Here is a 24,795-nt window from a genome sequence, read left to right on the forward strand (position 1 = left end):
TTGGAGGTAGCATTCTCAACATGAAGAAAACTTTGGGATTTTTATTATTTTTGGCTTTATGTCATTAATACTTTTTTCTGTTTGTAGCTTTACCCATTCACTGTTTTGTTTTCTTAATGATTTAGGGTTCTATAGATTGTGCCTATTTTGTTGCAGTATATCTTTTCAAAATTAATCAGTGGAAGTTTTATTTTGGCACATTATTTGATGGCAGAGATTCTAACTTTGCTAATAGAGAATATATTGAGTATAAAATATGTACCAAGTATTGGCACAGATATTTAATTCTCACAGTTCTCTTTGAAGTGCTAGCCTCCATTGCACACAGGGAAGAACTCAGCTGCAAAGCATAAGAATCATGTAACTAGAATGAAATACTTACTACACTGCAAAATCATGGTGCTATTATTTGAAGTTGGGACTTCTGAGTCCAATTCCAGTATTTTATACATTAATTTTGATTTTTAATGGAATTTCACAGAAGACAGTAGTGGTACAACTTAATCTTATTTTATTCTCATTTTTTTCCCCCAATTTCCTTTCCTTTCTCTAACATGTCAGTAGTCTAGATAGGACAGAAACCACCTTGATCCTAATCAAAGCACACCCCTAGGTGGCATGAAAGAGCACTTTTTTTTTCAGAGTCAAAACTATGATGTCTTCAGCTGGGATTCTGGAGCAGCAGACTAGACAGAGTCTTTAAACATGTGATATTTTACTTACCGAGTCATTAACTTTTTCTTCTTCCCTTGGGCTTGTTCAAGTCTCATCACAGTCATAATTATTATTCCAGAACTACTTTTACTATGGAGAGAAAGAAAGAAAAATACACAAAAACAGTCTTTAAAGAATTTTGTATTAAGTTTCTGCATGTTTTTCCCTTTAAACTTTATTTTCTTGAAATCCAAGTCTTGAGGATTGAGTAACGCACTTTTTAAAATAATTTTATTGGTGCATTGTAATTAGACATTACAGTGATGTTCAAAGTGCTGCCAACATACATGTACACAGCCCATGATGTGTTTCTCTCTCAATTAACCACTTGTGGATAGAACCAGAATCCTTGATGAAGTTGTCATTTAAAGGACTCATAGAGGTATTTGAGTTCTTACTCTTTTCAAAGCAATTGGTTTTAATACTTACTAAAGGTAGGAATCAAGCCTTTTAAACATTTAGAGTACATAAATATTATTGGAAACATTGTAATATTTAGATATACAAAACATCTTCTTTTCCTCTTAACTTTTTACTTTAATTCTAGGGGATCATTAAACTTTTCATTCCCCATCTTTTAATACCCCCTGACATCACTATGGCTTTGAATTCAAAAGAACTGGAATAATCTTTTCATTACCGTTCATTCTTTCTGATCTAACTCATCCAGATTTGTTCAACATTTGTTACCAATTTTAAAATTTGTCAAATTCTCTAGTTATTCTCTTACCCGAGTAATATAAACTATACCTTTGTTCACAATTTAAACATTTCATTTGGAATATATTTCACCTTAGGGTAAAGTCTTCAAACTCCAAATTTTAGTCCTGATAGTTGGGCCCATTTCTAAACTCGGATATATATATACACACACACCTGAGATCTTCACTTGGGGCCTTTCAGCTAGCCTGCTGATTATACTCAGTCCTGTGATGTCTGAAATACAAACAGATATCAGGAGAGACTGGGTTGACAATCCTAATTATTTTCAGGAGGGACATAAACAGAAGAGTATGCCTCTATGACACTGACTTGAGGTTTGCACATATTCATCATATGTTTAATTTTTAAACTTTTGTTGCATATGAATTACCTAATAAGTCTTCTTTTTCTCATTTTGACTTTCTTGGAAACTCTAACTTTTTACTCTTGCTTTTTTTCCTACCTGTTTTTAAATTTTGTACAAAATATAAAAAACGGCTTGATCATTCTTATTGCTTTTACTGACTGATCACCTGTACATATTAGAAGATAGTTTGAATTACATTTCTGGCAAAATACAAACCAGATGACATGAGAAATAAATGTGCCTCTGTAAAGGAAGATAAAAACTTCACTGTTTAGAAGTATTGAGGGAAAGGATCGTGTCCCTCTGGCTCATTGAAATTGTTACGTGCCATTAGGCTTACTGTAAACTATCCCTTGATGGATTCTTTGCTGGACAATGGGCTTAAGAATCCGAGGTGTCTTCTTGCTTTTATAGAGCAAAATAGGACTCTGATGCTTAAATGGAGGTTGAAGAGCACATAATAGGGTGTAGGTAAAGTTACTGAAGGACCACATCTCACTTTCAGGAAAGTAGTGGGAGAGATTGTGTCTTGAGAAGAAAAGCATTTTAGAGGTAACCCTTTTAAGATTTCAATGAGTTGTTTAAATGTATGAATCATGTGCTTAAATGTATTATTACTTAAATGTTTGTTTCCAATGGTGGCTGCCCAATAGAAATCTGAACCAACTACAGAGAAATATTTTATTTTATTGGTAATGAATGGACATATTTTTTTTAAACAATTAGGACAGAAAATGTCTGGTTTTCAGGTTTTATCATAGGGTTTGGAGAAAACTTTGGGAGGTACTTTATGTGTATAATGTCGTTAATAACTGAGAAAATAAACAGTGGTAATGTTCTGATTTCTATACTGACAATTAGTAACTTATGAAAAGTGTATTAAAACATTTCACATTTGCATTGCTTCACTCTGGATGATTAGATACATAGAAGATATTTGCAAAGAAAAGTCATGGTAATTTAAAAATATGTGAAATAATAAGTATATTATATGAAATTGAACCTTTAATGTATTATATTTAAGACACATGTTAGGTATTTACTAACTTTCTCAACAGACTTTACTAATATTTGGGAGATGGTCACATTTAAAAAATTTTCAAACACAAGTATCTTATTTTTCAAAACCAATCTTTAAAAGAAGTTAACCTATGCAAAGTAAATTAGATTCTAGGATTTACTAGAAAGGACTACTATGCAAGGTTTCAATAAACAAAACCCAAAGTAAAACATACAACTTATTTGTTAACTTTAAAATGCCATAAATAGGGTTGAGGATACAGCTTAGTGGCAGGACACTTGCAGAGCATGGGCAGGGCTGAGGATTATCTTCTCAGCTCTGATAAAGAAATAATAAAGTAAAATAAATATGGAAATATAGCTGAAAATCCTGTGATAGCATACAAATCCTGCTTGTTGCAAATCATTTTAACTTTTATTTAGTCATAATGCACTTGGTTATTTTGTATACATTGTAAATTTGTAAGCAGAGTGAAATCTTAATTGTTGTTAAACATTTTAATTTTCATATTTTTGTTGCTTTGATAATATTTTTATAGACATGGGTCCTAGGATATTGCATACAAAAATGCAATATTCAGGACCAACTATATATCCAAATGCCTTTTCTATGACTCACATTAGGATTTTTTTGAAGCATAAGGTTTAAGTTTAATAAAATTTTCTTTATAGATGAAACACACTTAAGTGCTTCTACTCTAAAAATTATTTAAAACAAAATCCAAAATGTAAGACAGATAAAGTGGGAAAATACAAGGAAAGAAAGAGAAGAGAGTAGAGGATAAAAATCCACCTGTCATGGTATTGGTTAGAATTGAGGTGTAATTTTTGACTACTAAAATAGTTCTTCATTAATCTATTTTGTAAAAATGTGTAGTCATGGAAACAATATTGGCTTTAGATATAGAAGACCTAGTTTCAAGCTTAACTCTGCTATGATCAAGCTGTATTAATCTTAGTTATGTCAGATATCCTCACTGTTTTTTGTTTTCCGTGACTACAAAAGAACAGTAATAGACTTTAAAGTCACCTCCCCTCCTGTCCCTTCAATTGGGAGTTTATGATTAATTGGCCATTTACAGATAACCAAGTGCTGTGATTAACCTTGTAGGCAAGAGTCTTAAGAGTGTGTGCTTGCCATAAATTGTGCAAATACTGTCACTGGTAATATTCAGTCCTAAAATTCTATAGAAATTAATAGTTTTAAAAATTAACCCAAATTGTGAAAATTCCCAAATTGGAAACTAAAATTTCATTTAACCACTTTTTGCTGTGTTTCAATAAAAGCAAATTCCTGCCTTAGTAGCTGGGCCTTTCCACATATACTATTTTACACAGATAAGAATTGACTGTTTGATTTTCTGTTTGACCTTTGACTGCTGTTATTTCCTACCAAGTGGTTGGTCAAAAGGAGAGAGCTAGCACAAATAAAGTCTCATGAGGTTTAATAATTAATAATCTGACCTATCATCACAAGAAAACGTGAATCCAGTTTATTTCTATGTCAGAGTGGCAAGATTTTAACCTCAGAAGCCTGTATCAAAAGCAACTGCTCTTTTGTTTCCCAAACAGGTATAACAAGTGGGTAAATAATGTGCACTGCTCTGAGCCCAAAGGTACGAAGTGGACCTGGCCTCTCTGATATGCATCAGTATAGCCAATGGCTGGCCAGCAGACATGAAGCTAATTTGCTACCAATGAAAGAAGACCTGGCCTTGTGGTTAACCAATCTATTAGGTAAGGTTATAAGATAACATTTTGTTGTTGTTGTTTTTTCCTCTTATAGTGTCCTTCAACTAAGCATGTGATAGCACCTTGGAAAGAAAGACTTTCATTATTTGGATTTTTCATCTGGGAAGCCTGAAACATGTGGAAAATTTAAATGAATTTCTCAATGTCTCTCCCATGAACTGTGATTCATAATTTCAACATCATGCATTGAAATGTGGAAATATGTGGTCAGATTGCTTATTTCATTTGTATGCCTGTCTGATTTATTTTTTACTTTCAGGCTGCTGACCAATTTGACCTATTCTTTTGAATAGTCTATGAAATCCAGCTTCTAAAATTGGATTTCTTTGCCCTACTTTCATAGCATACCTTCTAAAATTGCTGGATACTCAAACTCAGGAACAAAAACATTTACCCTTTGTCCAAATGAGCTGACTAGAGTCATCTAACCTTGAACTAAAATTTGTCTTTTCAATTCACTTTTGTTTTTATGTACTTGTCTAAAAGGATTGCTGCTGAGAGAAATGCTACCTAAAATTAAAGCTGCTTCCTCACGGGATAAAATTTCAAACATGTGCAAAATAGATTCATGCATTTAAAGGATCATCACATATATAGCAAAAATATTTCCACTAATAGTTTTTCCCAGATAATAAAATTGATTTACATCCTGAGGAAAGGATCCTCACAGAGTTTCTAAGACAGAGGATTTAGGTATTGAGTAAACATAGAATTTGCACAGTACTTTAATCATTTGCAAAAGGGATTTCATTAACACTGTTTATTATCTAAAGAATGCTTCATGATTAGTGTTGGTTTCTTCATTTTCTAGTTGAAGACAGAGCGGTTGAGTGAAATGCACTCTGATTATTTGAAAGTTTAGAAAAGTTTAGCAAGGTTTTTCTTTTTCCCTGTTCACCATTGTTGTGAAATTTTGCATGACTTTGTGTTCATTTACTTCATTTTTAGTTTTTATCTTAGAGTTAGATGTTTGATTTTTTATTCACTGCATGCACCCCATTTTTCAATCTTTTATAGCTTAACCAGGGCTACCAAATATGGGCATGTAAGTTGCCCCTCACTAAGGTGCTTGGCCTAAGGGCAGTGAGGTCAGAAATTCAGATGCCACCCACAGCAGGATCTTTCTCCCTCAGAAGCAAAGAGCTACCATCTGTAAGCAATTCATCCATACAAAGGAGAAACTTTATCTTCATTAAATAATGGGAGCTATTTTAGCATAAATATGGATTTCCTTTTTCTTTTGTCATTTCAGGGTTCATTAATGATTGTTATATTAGCAGTCTATTAGCTTTAACCTATCTATATTCACCCATCACAAGTATGGTAGTATAGAAGTTAGGAATACAGCTCTGGAAATGGACTGCCTGTGTTTGAACCCAAACTCTGTCACTTTCTAGCAGTATGATATCAGGCAAGTTAGTGAACCTCTTTGTACCTTATTTTCCTTGCTTATATAAGCAGTAATAATAGTAGTGTCTACTTGATAGGCTGCAGTGGGAGTAAATAATTAAAATATGCCTAGTACCTAAAGCAGAGGCTGGCATATATTTTACGCTATATATGCTGTTATTCCTTTTAGGCAGTTCAGTAAAACTGTCCATTTGATTTTGTGTATAATTTTGTTCATTAAATTAACTAATATTTGAGTGTGCACTGTATTCTACTTAGTGAGAATCCATTAAAAAATAGGGCTGGGGTTGTAGCTCAGGGGTAGAATAGCCCTAGGTTTGATACCTAGTACAAAAAACAGCCAGGCATGGTGGCGCATACTTGTAATCCCAGCATTTGGGAGTCTGAGACAGGAGGATCTCGGTTTGCAAACAGCCTCAGCTACTTAGTGAGGCCCTTTGCAACAGGTCTGTGAAACCCTGTTTCAAAATAAAGAATAAAAAATAGGGCTGGGGATGTAGCCCAGAGGTAGAATGCCCTGGGTTCCATCCCCAGTACTGCAATAAATAAATAAGTAAATAAGTAAATACAAAACCATTGGAATCTGAAATAAGAATGCATCAATTTAAATCCCTGATCCACCATTTAATATGTGTCTTATAGTGCTCTCTGTGCCTCAGTTCTACAATCTGTAAAACCAGTACAATACTACATGCAACCTTAAAGACTTATTGGTAGTTTGAATAAGATCAACACTTTTAGAACAATGTCTGGTACATAATAATCAACCAGTAAATGATAACTATTATGGTTCTTGTGTTCCAGACAGTTTGCTCTTGTGAAGGGAAGAGTAATGATTAAGAGTAAACAGGCAGTATGCAGGCAGGATGGCATAACCTGCAATCCCAGTACTTGGGAGTCTGAGACAGAAGTATCACACATTTGTGATCAATGTATAGTAATTTAGTGAGACCCTGTTTCAAAATAAAATAAAAAATAAAAAGGACTGGTGGTATATCACTGTGGTAGAACATCCTTAGATTCAACCCCTAGTACCACAAAAAAGAAAGAAGGAAGGAGGGAAAGAAGAGAGGAAGGAAGAAATGAAGGAAGGAAGGAAAGAAGACATATGTATTTTTACAAAGCTTGGAGTAGATTAGTAAAGAAATAAATAAGTAACTGAATATGTAATCCACTAATTAGACCTGTTAAAAACACTAAAATATATAATTAAACTTAGCATGTGAAACAGGATAAAGAACAGGACAAAGTATTAGAGGGTTTGGGAAAATCCTCTTTAACAGCTACCAGCCTGCCTGTCTGCCTGCCTGCCTGCCTGCCTGCCTTCCTTTCTTCCTTCTTTCCTTTCTTCCATGTAGTACCAGGGATTGAATTCACAGGTGTTCTACCTCTGAACTACATCTCGAGCCCTATTTTTTTTATTTTGAAAAAGGGTTTCACTAAGTTGTTGAGGGCCTCACTAAATTGCTGATGCTGACCTTAAACCTGTGATCTTCCAGTCTCAGCTTCCCAAGTACTGAGAGGCATGTATCACCATAGCTGACAAGAGACTTAAAATTTAAACAGAACAAATAGCTTATATGACAAAGACTGGGCTAAGGGTCTTTGGGGTAGGGAAGGACACTGTTGAAGTTGGAAGGATTTTGATCCATTGGAAGAGCTGAGTGAAGGCTTATCTCAGCATCACATAAAGAGGGAGAGAGTTTCATCAGACTTGTTGAGGCTAAATCAGATATTGCTTTGAAGAGAATGTGAAGAAGCTTATCATTTACAATGTAACCAATGAGGAATCACTGAAGTGATTCAAGAAGGGAGAAAGATGATTAATTGGGGTATAGCCTGATTACACAGGCATACTCTAAGGTCCCGTGACTTGTCATCAAAGGTATTTTATTTAGTGAATGTGACCATTTAGCAGTAGCTTGATCAGTATTAGCAGCCCAAGATAGCCTCAAAGAAGAGAGTCAGTGTGTGTAATGGAAAGAACCTTGGATGAACAGTCAGGAGACCTGGCTCTAACTGGCTGTCAGGAGACCTGGCTTCTGGTTCTGGCTCTACCACTCGGTAGGAAACTTGCCCAGAGTCACTCAGCTATCTTTTCTGGGCTCAATTTCCTCAACCATAAAATGAAGGAGTTGGAGTAGATCATCTCTAATATCCTTTCCAGCTCCAAAAATTCAAGGTTTAAAGAAATCTATCTTGTGATATCCGAGAGGGCAGTTAAGGTCATCAATATGTATAAATGAGGAAAATTATATAAATGAATGACATTTTGAAAAATAAGACTTGTTATTTTTAAAATATTGGTAGTTGTTTCACAAACGCAATTTGTGGTTTGTGGAATTCTCTCAGAAAGGAAATCTTGAAAGAATCTCATGATACAGGGAGGTATAACCTTTAAAAAGTCTTGTGTTCATAGGAAGTAGTTAGATAATAGCTTTTAAGTGAATATTCTTATGGAATCTTGGAAAGTAGCCTAATACTTTGATATTTTTACATGGTAAAACATACAAAGGTAGGAAAATATGTAATAGAATGGTTATAACAAGGAAGGGGGAATGTATGGCTATGTTAGAGGATATTTTTCTTTTATATAATAAATGCATTTAGTATTTGCACACTTTTGAAATGAAGCTATTCAGATAAATTTTAAGATTATTCCAGGCCATTTATTCCCTCAACAATATCTGCATTTTTTTTTACTATGTAGCTGTCTTTCACGTCTTGCTTTTTATCTACATGAAAGTTAGAGATGTCTTGAAATTAATTCCAGAATTGGTCCTGTATTCATATAGCTGGGCGTGGTGGCGCACGCTTGTAATCTCCACACTTGGGAGGCTGAGACAGGAGAATAGCACAGGTTCGAAGCCAGCCTCAGCTACTTAGTGAGGCTCTCAGCAACTTAGTGAGACCCTGTTTCCAAATAAAATATAAAATAGGTCTGGGTGGTAGAAAGCTCCTGGGTTCCACCCACAGTACCATAAAAAAATTATCTGAATTCTAGGTGCAATAGAAATTTGCATACTAAATTAAAGCCTTTAATTAGTTTTTTTTTTCTTTTGTGATATGGGATCCTACTTGTGAAAACATTTTAGGCTTCTTTCTGATATACTTGTCCAAAATGTAACTTTTCATATTTTTAAGAGGAGTGTCAGCCATATTTTAAATTCATTTATTTCTGATCATACTTCTAAAATATCAATTGAAAATGTAGTAAAATGTAGTTTTTTAAAGAATCCTCAATATATATCTAAATTGTTTGAAAAATAAGTGATTCAGTGGAACAAAAATGATTTTTTTGTTCATAGAATAACGTTCATGTTTATATCTAATATGTGGAAGTAAGCTGCAACTTTCAGGTACCATATATTTATTTAAGTAGTAACAATAATAAATATATTTTAGATTCTGAGGCATAGAGTTAAAGAAGCAACAGTAAGCTCTCAGGCAAGCTAAAATTTATGTGTTAGAAAGTAAAATACTGTCTATGTCATGGCATATGAATTAGTCAAGGTCAATTAAATGGTTATAGGATCTGGGATTTGTTTGCAAGAGAGTAGAATACCAAATGAGTTATGAGAAGAACATTATGTAGTATTTTCTGACTATTCACATATCCTGAAATATATATGCTGATTTTATGGAGGATACTCTTTGTATTCTTGGTATGTTTTCTAATAGTAGCTGGGATAAAGTTCAAATTTTATTAAAAAACATTCAGAAAAGACACCAAAATAATCATGGGGAATCTATTTATCTTTTTTATAAAAAGTATATTAGGCCATAGTTATATAGTTATATATTATATGCACACATTCCATCTTTATTTTAGGCCTTCTGTTTTGTTATTTTTGTTCATGAGCCAACCCTTGCTCATTTGGTATTTAACTGTGTCCTTAAGACATATTAGAACATTAAATGCTTATATAAAAACACTCAGAGAAAATTTTAACTGCCACTTTGAGAAATAATGTTATTAAATTAGGAGTCTGATCATTCAAATGGATTATGTACACTCTACAAATTTTATGGTAATTGATGGAATTTTCAAGATTGTTGCTGGCTTGGCTTAGAAATAAATATAGAGACATAAATGTTTTCAGTTAATTTTACTTGTACTTAATAACTTGAAAATGATATTTTTTCTTTGTATTCTATTAGTTTTGTCTAATAATATAACATGAAGTATACTGGATATATACTTTTGAGAAAAGATTACAGTTGTTAAGCATCAAAACATTGACATTGTTTTAAAAGATTATAGATATTTAGAATGAAGACATATGTGTTTCAGGCACTTTGAGTACATTTTAAAATATATTAAAAGCATATTAGTTATGCTAGCCAGGCATGATGGTGTAAACCTGTAATCTTAGTATTTGGGAGACTGAGGGAGGAGGATTGCAGGTTCACAGCCAGCCTCAGCAACTTAGTGAGACTCTACTTCAAAATATAAAAAATTTTAAAAAGGACCTAGGGATGTAGCTCAGTGGTAGAATGCCCCTGGGATCAATTCCTAATAAAAATTAAGTTATGCTGAAAGACCTATGTTTAAAAAATTTATTATAACATTTGCTGTCATGGTGATTTTTTTCTTTCTATGTGCATGTAAAAAAAAAATCAATTGTTTTAAATTTATTGTATTGTGAATTGAGCCCAGGGACATTCTACCTTTAAGCTATACCACCCTCAGCCTACTTTTTTTTTTTTTTTTTTGAAACTCACTAGGTTTCTGAGTCTCACTAAGTTGCTGAGGCTAGTTTCCAACCCGAGATTCTCCTGTCTCAGCCTTCTAAGTACTGGAATTACAGAAGTGTGCAACCACAACTGACTATTTTCAATTTAATATAAATATATAGTGATATATATATACATATATAGTGTTTCTATTTTTTGGTTATTTAGAGTCTCTCTAAATTGTAGTCATGAACCTCAGATCCTCTTGTCTCCATTTCCCAAGTACTGGAGTTACAGGTGTCTGCCACCATATCAGGCTTATGCTTACTTTTTATAATCTGACCTTTACAACAAAACCAGGTCTGCCATTTTTATACAGATGCGGTATAGACACTTGTGAATCAGTATAATAGGTGATAATCTAGGGTTTCTGAATATAGTGAATCGTTTCCTATCTCACAACCTTCAAAAATCAATCTCTTAAGTACTGAAAACATTGAGTTAAGATAGAAAATAAGCAATGTTTGAGTTCTTTAATATAAGAAATTAAGATTGAGAGATACAGTGGGGATAAGAATTTGATAGTACAATAACTGGATCTTCCTTAGAGATTAAAAAATACAGCAGATTTCTTCTGCTGTGAAATAAAACCAAATATCAGAATAGTTTGAATTTTATTATTAGCCATTCTGAAAACCCCAGAGTAGACTGCCATTCATTTATTTCAGCAGTGCTGTCTTTAATCCTAAACCATTCTCCCCACCCCTCCAGAAATAGCTTTCTGTGCTATTTCTACAGAGAAACGAGACTATTGCATTGGAGAGGATGCACTGTTATGGAAAATAGTCACTGTGTATTTAGCAAATATTTAATTAGTCAAGAATAGTGGTTAAGAGCATTGGCTCTGAACCTTAGAGAGCCTGGTCAAAGCACCAGATTATTCTACGAACTAATTGTGTGACCTTAGGGAAGTTACTTCATCTCTATACCTCAGTTCCTCTTTTACTTGTAAAAGAATAAAATAGTGGCCCCCACCTTGTAGTATTTTTATTTTATAATTTTATTTTTGATATTGAGGATTGAATCCAAGGGCATTCCACCTCTAAGCTATATACCATTAGCCCTGTTTTTAAATTTTGAAACAAGATCTCGCTGAGTTATTGAGGCTGACTTGGAACCTGTGATCCTTGTATCTCAGCCTTCAAAGTACTGGGATTACAGAAGTGTACCACCACGCGCAGCTTCTCAATCGTATAAGAAGATAAACTACATGAATACATGTACATGAAAAGTACTCAGAACCATGCTTGGCACGTAGTATTCAAATGTTAAATATAATTACTAGCTGTGTTTATATCTTTGGAAATTCATTACTGCTAATTTGTTGGGAAGAAAAGATAAAACGATTTTTTTCCCAGGTGCTCTACTCTAAAATACTTTATAGATTAATATTTAATTCTTATGGAAATTATGGCAAACATATTTTTGAAAGTATTACACTGATTTATATAAGCACGCCTGTTGATTTTAGTTTCTGATAAAAGATTTCAGGCAGTTGTTTAATTCTTATCATTGAGCCCTAATATTTTAAAGAGAAGTGACTAACCACATAACATTTCTAATTATCCCTTGTAGTCTTTGTCTACTGATAGGCCCTCAGTCATGACTGAATTGTGAAGATTAAAGCTGACAATTATAAATATAAAAACTAAGGATAGCACTTCCAGACAAAGGTGTTTTAGATCAATAGTCAAACAATTGGTGTTATTTAGTACTCCAGGATGACTTAATTATATCCATTAGAGGACCTGTAATTTGCTAAACATGCCAACAATATGAAAGGATGGGGCTGGGAAAGAAATAATTCTCCAGGTTTGGAATCATAGCACTTTTGATATTTATAATCTCACATATGAACCCCAAAACACAATTCTGATTTAAAAAAGAGTTCTGATTCTATGTAACACAGACATTTAATTTTGTAAGATACTTTTCTTGAGAAGTTAAGAGTTGGCTCTTCACAGTCTGTTCTTATGAACTAACTATGGTTAAATTCAACTAGTTCTATATTTTGTTCTTTTCTTTTAAATCCTGTTGGTACTAGTAATGCAATAAAGAGAGAAGTAATATATCATTCCACATAGAGATTATAACTGATTTTTTGTAATTATACAGTACATTTAAAATGCATATATAGTGATTTTTAATAGTTGGATGGAAACTACATTACATATAAAGGTTTCTTTAAACTTCTCAGTCTTGCATTTTTCCTTCATTTGAGGTAGTACATTTCAACTATAAAGTATGTAACCATCTCTATTTTAGCCAAAAAATATAAAAATCCCACCTTTCCAAGCTATAAAATATATAGAATTGAAAGTTGACACCTAATATATTTTTCATTGGATACAGATGTTCAGTGTAAAATTGTTTTATCAGATACTCATGAAAAGCAGGATAACTAAAAATCATCAGGCATAAAGTATGAAAAATATAAAACATATCTTTTGGTAAATTGCTAATTGATTTTTAATGAAAGCCATTTTTCTTCCCATAATTTACAAGTTTGTTTACTGTCATAGTTTTATTATTTAAATTATGAATGGAATATTTAAATTCTCATGGAACTTAATGAAAAAGAATGCCTAAAACTTCTCTTCCAAATGAAGATAATCTTACAAATATCTTATAATTATTCAATACTTTGTGTAAAGTTTACCTTCTTTATCTTAAAATTAAAATATACTTTATTAAAATGATAATTAAAAAATTAAAAATTTATTTCCCATACTTGTGTTTTATTATAATTAGCAAATACAGGTCAATATGATGAATGAACAACACATTCATCAGATATTCATCATATTGTGTTGGATTAGGTGTTTTGAGATTACTATATTCATTTTTTAATTGAGTTGAGCTACATACAGTTTAGCTCTTCACAAGCTAACCTCTGTGGGGAGGACTTAGTGCTACTTATGTTTTGCCACCTGCAAGTGTGGCAAAACGTAACAACATAAAAAAAAGACAAGAACTTTATGCAAAACATATTTCTCAAGAGAGAAAACAGTGTTTGACATATGCCAAGATAAAAGATGTTCATGAGAATGATTACATAGAAAATAGCTCATTGAGCACTGGGAGAAACTCTTTCTGGAACTATGTTGGAAGGAAAATAAAACTTCTCCAGACCGTAGAAGACAGCACATTGAAGGCAGGGACAAAGCCAGAACAAAAGTATAGCAGTAGAAAAGAAGAGTAGGTGAGGGGGATTTGAAGGCATCCTGTGGTCCATGAAGAATAGAGATGTTAGATTAAAAGGGCAGGTTAGGGACTTGCAGGGGAGCCTTTGGTTATCAGGTTAAAATGCATAGGTTTCATATTGTAGGTAGAGGAGAAGGCTAGAGACTGTGCAGTAAAAATGTCTGAAGAATGACACAGTGAGGATGGTGTTTAGCAATAGTAATTTATCAGTAATTATGGTATGCACTGGAAGGAGAAGTGAAGGGAAAAGGAATAGCTGTTGCTTTTTTTTAAAGGACTAGGTATCAAATCATGGAGGTTTTATTGTGGTTTTTTTTGGTTCGTGGTACTGGAGATTGAACTCAGGGACACTCTACCACTGAGTTAGACCCCCAGCCCTTTTTACTTTTATTTTTAGACAGTTTCCCTAATTTGTCCAGGCTGGCCTTGAACCTGTGATCTCCCTGCTTTGGCCTCTCAAGTATTGGGATTGCAGGTATGCACTACTATGTCCAGCAATCATAGAGGTTTTTATTAAGATTATGACATGAGAAAGAGAAGAGAAAATGAATCTGTGGGACTCAGGACTTACAAGTTATATGAAATTAAGGCAGTAAAAATGAAATATTTTGAAATTTAGGGAAATAGTAACAAAATTAAAGAGAGAGCTGTAGGAAAGATGAGTTTAAGAAAACATGTAGAATACAGGTAATGGTTTTATTTAAAGGGCTAGGGGAGCAAGAACTCAGCTATGACAGCAAAATGGTAAAGGGTTTCTTTACAGGATAATAACAATGTTCTAAAATTGTGGTGATGATTGTACAATTCTGTGAATATACTAAAAAACTGAATTATGAACTATAAGTAGATGAATTGTAAGGCATATAAAATATCTAAATAGAACTGTTAAAATAGAAGAAAATATGCTTTAAGGGCCATCTAAGAAAAAAGAAAAAAGTATCCTTAACTGGGATCCAGTTGAATGAAGAAGCAGTGAATTGCGAATTGTGTTTATAATAGCAGCATTTGCAGTTGTGAGGATGAATAGTATCAAAGATATAGGGAAAAATCAAACAGAAAACCCCCTGATGTCTGGTCCTAATAATTCTATAATTTAATGGCTGTTTTAGGTAAGGGAAATAGTTAAAAGGGAATGATTTATATCAGAGAGTTTATCATTTGTATTATTTTAACTGTAGTATCTAAATGAGGACAAACAGATCAATAGGATATAGAGACCGATTTTATGCATTGACCATATTATTAAAGTTGCTAGTGGTTGATAATTTTATATGACATGGATCAATTTTAAATTAAAGATATTTATGGTGTTTTTGTAGGCAGACATATACATATTTCAAAATACCAGTTGTGTTTTAGATAATGGAGAAGAAACCCCAGTGGGATGAAGGAGGTGGCCTAGGGGAGGGGGAAACAAGGGGAGAATAATGTAGGAAACACTTCCGTACACATTATGTACACATGTGAGAATACCAGTGGCGATCTCAGTCTCTTGTATGGGGAAGGGGGAGAGCGGAGAGAGTGGGGCAAAGCTCACCAAGTGCTGTGTGTACGCGTGTCATTATGATGTGCCAATAAAAGAACAAGTATCAGTCCTGCTTTGTGGGCCAAAGTCATTGAATGGGTTACAAAGGATGAGGATTTAATGAATCAGAGAGTCCAAATGGTATAATCTCTGGTAAAGCTGGTCCTTAATTTTCATTGACTGGTAAATTTCCATTTCCCCTGATGGATAAATGGTGGGACTCTTTTACCCCGTAAAGTATGTATCACCTTTAGTGTGAAATAAAACTTAGGCAGTTGGAAATATATTATGTAAACACAAAATATTTCAGCTTCTTGCAAACTAACACAAACATAAAATTCCAAAGAAACCAACCTTTATGCTGAGTTCCTGTCTCAGCCATGTAACTCAACTGATACCGAAAGTTTTTAGTGATGTAAATTATGCCAAATACTTTAGTGTAAATCTGACATCTGTGTTAGGGATGATTATGCTTCTTTAATGCTTTTTATGTTGCTGTAGGGAAGGAGATTACAGCAGAAACCTTTATGGAGAAGCTGGATAATGGAGCCCTGCTCTGTCAACTTGCGGCAACTGTGCAGGACAAGTTCAAGGAGAGCTTGGATGCCAGCAAGCCCACCAAGGTAAAGGTCTCAGTGCAGGAGTCACTTTGAGGATGATGATTACATTTAAGTTGATATGTGTTGAGTGTAATTTTTTAGTTTACTGTGAAAAGAATGCGTCAAATCTATATTCACAGCAAAGCACAGAAGGTACTTTTAAAACAGATACCATGTTATTTTCACTTTAATTACATAAATTACATAATCCCTTTTGGTAAATCTAATTAAATAGAAGGTTATGCAAAATAATGCTACTGAAACTCTCAGGATCTGATATATTGATTAGAAACTCAACAGAAAAAAAACCTTGCATCATCGGGTCATGAATACAATCTAACCAAGAATGAATATACTGAATAAGTCTTTGTGCTCCAAAACATTATGGCAGAATACTGGAAGAAAATATCTGGGGTAGCGGGGCGTGGTGGTGCACGCTTGTAATCCCCGCACTTGGGAGGCGAGACAAGAGGATCGTGCTGGTTCGGAGCCAGCCTCGCTGGCTTAAGGGACCCTGTTTCCAAATAAAAAAATATATAAAATAGGTCTGGGAGTGTAGCCCGGAGGAAGAAGGGCTTCCTGGAACCCCAGTACCACCAAAATAAATAAATAAATAAATAAATAAATAAATAAATAAATAAATAAATAAAATATCTGGGGTACAAATTTTTATTTGTTTTCAATGAGAAAAAGAATTAAACCAAATCACCTGGATATACTATTTTATTTCTGATTGCTCAGATTTATTTTTGGCACATTAGTTACAGTAGTCTATTCTAGTTATTATAACCATATGATAAAAGTAGGCTGTTTGGTGTTTTTGTGAAGTGAAAAAGACAGATGATACATTTTTCTCAACTTTTAGTAGAGAAGGAACAGGAGTAAGAGAAGATAAGGCTAAAATAATGCTGAAGCTAGCTTAAGATAAAATTAAATACTGTTTCTGCAACTGTGGAAGAACAGAGTAAGAATAATTAGTGTGTGCATGTGTGTATTAACACTATACTTAATTTTGATATATTTGGTATCTTTCTGTAAATACTGAATAATGTACAGTTGCCACCACCCTACAACATGCACACCTTTTTATCTTAAAACAGTTATATAAATGTATGAACTTAGTGTCTTCTAAACTTTGCTGCACCTTGAGATCACATGAACACTTTATTTATTTATTTATTTATTTATTTATTTATTTATATTTGTACAAGGAATTGAACTCCAGAGCATTTTACCGCTGAACTTTTTAATGTTTTATTCACTTCTAGCCCTGTTTATATTTCATTTTGAAATAGGGTCTTGCTAAGTTTCTGAGCCTGGCCTTGAATCTCAGTCCTCAATCCTCCTGTCTCATTCTCCCAAGTACTGTGATGTTAGGTGTGCACCACCACATCTAGCTTCACAAGACATTTTTTTTTTTTTTTAAAGCTGAGACCTGAATGTCATGCCTGAACATTTTTATTTAATTCCAAAAGGGCACTACCTGGACAATTTTTAAAAAAGCTCTTCAGGAGATCCCAATGTTGAGCAAAGTTTGGTAACCACTGCATTCTTTTTTACTTTTCCCCCTCCTCCATTGGATGTATGCAGATTTGTGAAAGAACATTGGGCCAGTAAGTGAGTGAGTAAGACTTTGATGCAGACGTTCTCTTCCCAAGTGCAGTGCTGTCTCACTTAGGTGTACTATGGATAGCACAGACATGACAAGACAGCTTATGAAAATACTTCAGGTCAAGTTAATGTTAGAATTTCACTTATTCTTCTGACTTGGTTTCCTCTACTTCATCTTACTGAAGAGAAGACATAATGACTCACCAGAGGACAATTTGTTTGGAAAGTTTACTGTAAAGCAGTTAACAAAAAGGAGAAAAGTGTCGTGACCCCACTTACTGAGAGCATCGCTCTCATGCTTCCTAGGTTGCTTTTGTTGAGTACAGAGAGCCCGATGTCTCAGGGTTGAGATCACCTGAATTCCCATGGTAACATAGAATGAACAACTCTAGGAAGACTAATGTATAGTTCTCTGGTTTTGTTTTGTAAACTTTTACTTCTTAAAGCAGAAACTAAGAACTTCAAATAGAATTGTCATTAAAAAGTTGTCAGATGCCGGCGCACGCTTGTAATCTCCGCGCTTGGGAGGCTGAGACAGGAGGATCTCACAGCTTAGAAGCCAGCCTCAGCTACTTAGTGAAGCTCTCAGTAACTTAGTGAGACCCTGTTTCCAAAGAAAATATAAAATGGGGCTGGGAGTATAGCCCGGAGGGAGAAAGCCCCTGGGTTCCACCCCCAGTACCACACACACAAAAAAGTTGTCAGATGTAAAACAAGCCCAGAACATTAGCCTGTATTTCAAAAGGCTTCAGCTTTGAGTTCATTTTTCTAAAGTTCTAATTTTGTTATTTATTCATAGGCTATGTCCAAGTCCTAATTCGTTTCCTTATCTATAATATAGGATTCATATTTATGAACATTACACACGAAAAGGTTCTTGATAAATACTATCTCCCTTTCCTACATGAAAAAGTTAAGAGACTCTGATAAAAAATTTCAGTGGTCCAGAAAAAATAATAACTTATGGAATATGGTAATTATTATTTACAAATATGTGAATATTTACCCCAAATTTCTGTGATAATATGAAGTAGGCAAAATATTTTAGGTCAATATTTTTAAAATAAAATTTCAATATAATACAATCTTTATAATAAAGTAATAAAGCATCTAAAGCAACAAAAGAATTTCCTTTCATTCTAAGTAGCACTGCAGCAGGATTTTATTAAACTTGCCATACTTTTCTCAACCGTGAGCATTTTAACTGAATGTAAAGCTGAAGTTTATTCTGATTGTGATAAACTTATTTTAGTATAAAATATATCTGTGATCATTAAGTAAGAATAGGTTTAAAAGTACCCATTGTGACCTCACTTTCTGCGCTCAGAAATTCAAATTTGATCCAAGTTCAAGGTTGACACAGTCACCCTTGACTGAATTGCCTTCTGTGTCCTTGGCAGTCTTTGTGTATTTCATGGCAGACTTCCAATGATGTGCAGCTCAAATCAGGATAACATGTGCCTTACTGTATGAAAAATACAAAGGTAGATTGTTTTTCTTTTCTATAGTTTATGAGAAAATTTTCAAAAGATGAAAAAGTCAAATGGTTAATATTATCATGGAAACTGTTCATAAGAATGCTTTTGTCAGACTCAGGATTTTCAACTCATCTTCTGTCTATAAACAAAAATATGTATTATATGAGATTGTACACCAATTTATTGCTATTAAATCTAGGCCTACATTTAACAATAATAGATTAACTAAAATTCATGTAATTAGAATGACACTGAGTATTTACCATAGAAAAAAAGAGGGCTATGTGGGATGTGTGTGTGTGCGTGCATGGGTGTGTGTCTGTGTGTATGTGTAGAATTATTCTCTATCTTGACACATTAAAATTTAGAAACTCTGATGGTAGATAGATGAGTTTCTCAATACCTTCTTGTATATAATGGAAATTTTTATGGAAAAAATGCCAAAATAGATTTAATAACTTGTTTCCAGCTGGGTGTGGTGGTGTACAATTGTAATCCCAGCATTCTGGAGGCTGAGACTGGAGGGTTGCAATTCGCAGACAGCCTCAGCTACTTAGCGAGGCCTGTAGGAACTCAGTGAGACCCTGTTTGAAAAATTAAAAGAGTAAAAAATAGAGCTGAGGGGTGTAGCTCAGAGGTACAATTCCCCTAAGTTCCATCCCCAGTACCACAAAATAAACAAACAAACAAACAAACAAAAAAACTTGTTTCCATCCAAAGTCTTACCAGAGAAAGCCCTTTATATTTTTTTCAGAAGTTTACATTTCTCTTCATTTTTACAGCAAATTTTTTAGTTTTTCTAAGTGATGGTTAATTGGAGAAACTTATAGCTGTGTGAACATGTTTGAATATGAAAACTATGCCATGTATATGTGAAATATGTCTAGGTTAAAGAGGATTTAAGTGCTCTTAAATTTAGAAAGCACATTTTAGGATATGGAAGATAATTTTTTTTAATATTATAGCTATAAATCTATGATTTCATATCCTTCCTTGGTTTGATAGAATACTCCAAATATAAAGAAAGTATATTATATGATCTTATTTCCAGGAATCTATAGATCAATTACAAAATGATCCTTCTATTTGTGTTAGCTCTGATTAGTTAATTTAACATTTGTATGGTGGGCCAACTTTTCCCCTTAAAACGGGAACAATACAGAAATTAAACAGACTTAGGCAGCAGTTTTATGGAAACATATAAGACAAATGTGCAGCAGTTTAACATAATATTTTATTTCTATTTGTTTATATCTACCATAAACATGATAAATTCACTGTACTATCAATCATAATATTTTTGGAGTTGAGGATCTTTACTGACAAAGATCTAAATAAAATCTAATCTTCGTAATAAGATACAAACACCAAAATAAGTGTCAAGCTCAAGGTTAGTATTTTTGGTTTTTGACTATTAGTTAACCAACTCAAAAACATCTCCAAGCAAGATAGGATAGTTGTGACAGACATGCATGACTCTTCACTTCTTAGTTCAAAGAGTCCCATTGTATGAACCCCTTTTTATTATAAATTCACTCCATTCTTTTCCCAGTATTCACAACTTTGCTCATATATGTACAAGACTCTATTAACTATCACAGTGTCAACAAAGGGTAAAATATTCAAAGGACTCAACCTCTTTTTTCCCCTACCATTCCTTTCCATTTATATCATTTATTTTGAGAACCTCTGTTTCAGACATCAGAGTTTCTCTGGGTTCAGAGCTTCCTTTGACTTCAAAGGGCCCTGAGTGGTTAGATCAGGTTTGAAGCACACGAAGAAGAACAAGAAAAAAAGAAGTTTTGTTACTTAGTAGAATGCTACATTATGCTCTGAGGAAGGGACTAAATATCGCCATCCATCCAAATGTAGAATCCAATCTTTGTTCAGGGGAAAGAACATCCTAGTCAGATAGAATGCTTATCATACATTTGCCCATCAATAATACCTCGTTCCCTGAGCGGCAAGATAACAATAACTCAGGTTGTTGTACCATCCAGGAATTAAATAAAACATAAAGATTCAATATTTCCTCTCAAAAATTCAATAGCATTTTTTTCTTAGAGAATATCTTAACATGACTGAATTCAGAAAAATCCATAGATTTGTGTTTATTTCTGACAGAACAAGAAAGTAATATAAAAGTGATGAAAGATTGTTTTATGAAAAAAAATTCAGCTGTGATTAGTCTCGTGACATTTATACTAAACATACAACCAAAATGATTTCATGTTACGTAAAAAGTGCATTACTCAAAATGCAAATATAATGTTGGAATCAAATAAACAGAAATTGAGTCATAACGAGATGGAAATAGGTAGAATTATGTGAAAGTATGTGTTGCTGCATGACAGTGAGGTAGAAAAGAAAAATAGAAGAATAAAAATTAGTGGAAAAGTCCAATTTCTCAGGATTTTTAAAAAACAAATATACAAATATAAATAGTTTCAAGACTTAAGTGTAATAAATGATTTCCCTGTATAAAATTAAATTTCAGCTGAGTGTGATGTCCTATACCTGTAATTCCAGCACCTGGGAGTCTGAGACAGAAGGATCACAGGTTTAAAGTCAGTCTTAGCAACTTAGCAAGTCCCCTAGCAACATAGCAAGACTCTGTTTCTAAAGAAAAAATAATAAAAAATAAAAAAATGAAAAAATAAAAAGCTGTAGAAGTATAGCTTGCAGGTAGAATGCCTCTAGTTTCAATCCTTAGTACCACAAAATAAGTAAGCAAGTAAACAAATAAATAAAGTTTAATCATTACCAATTTTCTAATTTCTGACCACCTGGCCAAGTCTTTTACTCCAAGTCAGTTTTTTTGTTTTTCTCTCACAATGGTTAGGTTTGTTCTAAATTGTCTTGCAGAGATGTGCCTAAATGCAGCTTCAATGCCATAGCAATGCATGCTGGTATATTATATAAAATAACACACATAATATGTTAAAGAAATTTGATGTGTTTTACTCATGGTCAACTGGTCATAAAAGGCTTACTATGAGCTATCTGTGGGAATTGAGAAGAAAAGCAAGCAATATTAAAATACGGACATGATTGGAAACAAGAGATATGTTTATGAAACTTGTGTAGGATCTTCAGGAGCTAATTCCATAAATGGCACTCTTACTTCATGACAAAGTAATGCTAAACACATAAAAGTATGGCCAAGAGGACCATATGGCAATATTTTTATGATAAGTAGTTCAAGTTTTATGCTCAGAGTATCATATGGCAGAAATTTAGTCTCTATTAAAAAGCACTTAGCAACAGCCTTTTCCTATGGACCAAGGACCCTAGAAATGTGTTGATTCTTTCCACCTCTAAAGACAGATGAGCTTCTCTTATGTGCTTATTAACTTTTACTGTTGTTGATTTTTTATCCTTTTATGTTCTTTTACTGTCTTTCATTATTATATTCTTCTTGTCCAACTAGACAGTGAACTAGACAGTGAGGGCAGCAACCAGATCTTTTTACTTCTCCCCCCCCCCCGCCCCCCGTGTATCATTATGTTTGCTGAGTGAATGAATTCTGCGAGCCATAAAGCAATCTTGCAAATATACTCAATCACAAAAGTCATGAAAACATAAATGTGAGAAGAAAATACTAAATAAAAAAGCACTTAGCAAATATATGCATGGTGCCCTTTGCTAGGACAGCAACGTTCTTATTTGGCCCCTACTATGGATGTCATTTAGTTGTCAGAGCTGCTTCCCCAGTTTTCATGAGATTTCTACTCTGCCCTCTAGAATTCATGTATTTCATAAAGCCATCTAGTTTTCCCATGATTCTACTCTTCAGTGTCAACCCAGGAAACTCTAATATGGTAGAGGAGTTTGATGTGATTGGGAGGTTGAAATGCCCATGTTTCCTGTTGAGTTACAGATCTGAAGTTGGTGTGCAAGTTTCTGTCAGTCATAGGCAAACTGATTCTGGAGTTCTCTATTTATCAGAATTAAGAAACTTACATTTTCCAGACAGGTAGGTGAGTGCCAAGTACTGGGATATTGACTGATATACTTCAGTAAAAAGACTACATCTGTAATAATAAATCTGATTGAAGCCATTACTTCATTATAAATTTCCTGCTGTGCTGGGCATGGTGGTGCACACTTGTAATCCCCAAGCTTGGGAGGCTGAGACAGGAGGATCACACAGGCTCAAAGCCAGCCTCAGCTAATTAGTGAGGCTCTCAGCAATGTAGTGAGACCCTGTTTCCAAATAAAATATAAAAATAGGTCTGGGAGTATAGCCTGGAGGTAGAAAGCCCCTGGGTTCTACCCCCAGTACCACCAAAAAAAAAAAAAAATTCCCTGCTGTTCCAAGTCTCACTGATTCTTTTGGATTGAATGAGATATAATAGAAATTACTGTTTTTGCTAAGTTCAGGTCATGCATAGTAATCTGAATCTCTGAATTTTTCAAAGGTATGAAATATTATTTGGCTGTTTGACCATATAAAAATTACTCTACATGTTAGGAAATAAGAATTTTGACAGTTGCTGAGAATACCTAATGCTGATTAAGCACTTGGAAAAAATATTACAAAAATAACCTCTGATGTATTCAAACATGTTCTGGTCATAGTGTAAAGGGGATTTTGGAAGGGAAAAATTACTTTTTACCTAATCCTAACAAAGCATTCCCTTTTCCCTAATGCATAGTAAAAAGTTCAAGTCCCTTTGGTCAAGATTAAAAGGAAACTTTATAGTAAAGACAATCATTACTGTGGCTCCTTTTTACAGGGGATTTGTGGTCTATCCATTGATTTTACCTTGGAAATTTGAGAGCAGATTTTTTTCATTTTGTGGTGGCTATTGTTGTTGTGTTTATTATATAAAATGTCAACTTGGGGAGTCAGTTTTTAATGTATACCTAAAGGCCCTATGATTAAAGGTTAATTTCGGATAGAGGACCACCATGTGTTCTACCACCCTGAGCATCTCTATTCACCTTAAAAATGAGGGTACTTATATCAATAACAGCTCCTGTCCCATTCTCAATGATAAAGAAACACATTAACATTTTTTAGAATTGCTCTTACCAAACTATTTTTTATATCTTAGTGGAAACTGGAGCCTCTTGGGCCTCACTGATTGGCATAATCAAAATATGCATAAAGTATACATTATAAATCAAATGTAGCACTTATCTCTTCTCCTGGTTTTGAATTCCTCTTCTCATATTGAAACAAGTGATTTCTGGCCTTTTAATGTGCTTAAGTGTGGGCTAGCATTATATCTACGTTCTCATTAGCCAACCTAACAAATTTGTATAGAAACATCCCAGGCCACCCATACTAGAACAGTGAATCCAAGACATCTTGTTATATAGTCAGAGTTCATTAATTCTGCTGAGCTTAAAGTTAAAAACTGTTCCTTTTAGACTAATGTTACCCAAATTTATTACTCGAGGAGAGAAAAACCTTGACATCATATACTTAGTGCTAATGATATAAAATGTAGATTGAGGGTATGTTAGTATTTGCCAGGAATTCCTGAGTCTTTCTCTGAGATGGAACTGAAACTACATCCATTCCAAGCCAGGCTAAAATATTTTGACACCTGATGGTGGTTCTCAGCTCTAACCTAAAATATATTTTTTATGCTATGGCTAGCTAAGATGTTTTAGAACATAATTTTTGTTCTAGGAATGTCCATATAATTGGTCTATTTTTCTTAT

At 33.8% G+C, this 24,795-nt stretch overlaps 1 protein-coding gene across 2 annotated transcripts in view; it reads left to right on the forward strand.

The window, feature by feature from the left end:
* Positions 1-4,395: 4,395 nt before the first annotated feature.
* The window catches only part of GAS2 (growth arrest specific 2), a gene marked incomplete at both ends in the record, with an annotated part of 120,204 nt that continues 99,804 nt past the window's right edge, over positions 4,396-24,795 (forward strand). For both annotated transcript variants that reach the window (XM_080697240.1, XM_080697241.1), the window contains 2 exons: positions 4,396-4,540; positions 15,933-16,054. In XM_080697240.1, the coding sequence (XP_080553366.1) occupies positions 4,396-4,540; positions 15,933-16,054 (267 nt within the window). The remainder of the gene's footprint in view (positions 4,541-15,932; positions 16,055-24,795) is intronic.

Source organism: Muscardinus avellanarius (genome assembly GCF_963383645.1).
Source record: "Muscardinus avellanarius genome assembly, chromosome: 1".
Taxonomy (NCBI): domain Eukaryota; kingdom Metazoa; phylum Chordata; class Mammalia; order Rodentia; family Gliridae; genus Muscardinus; species Muscardinus avellanarius.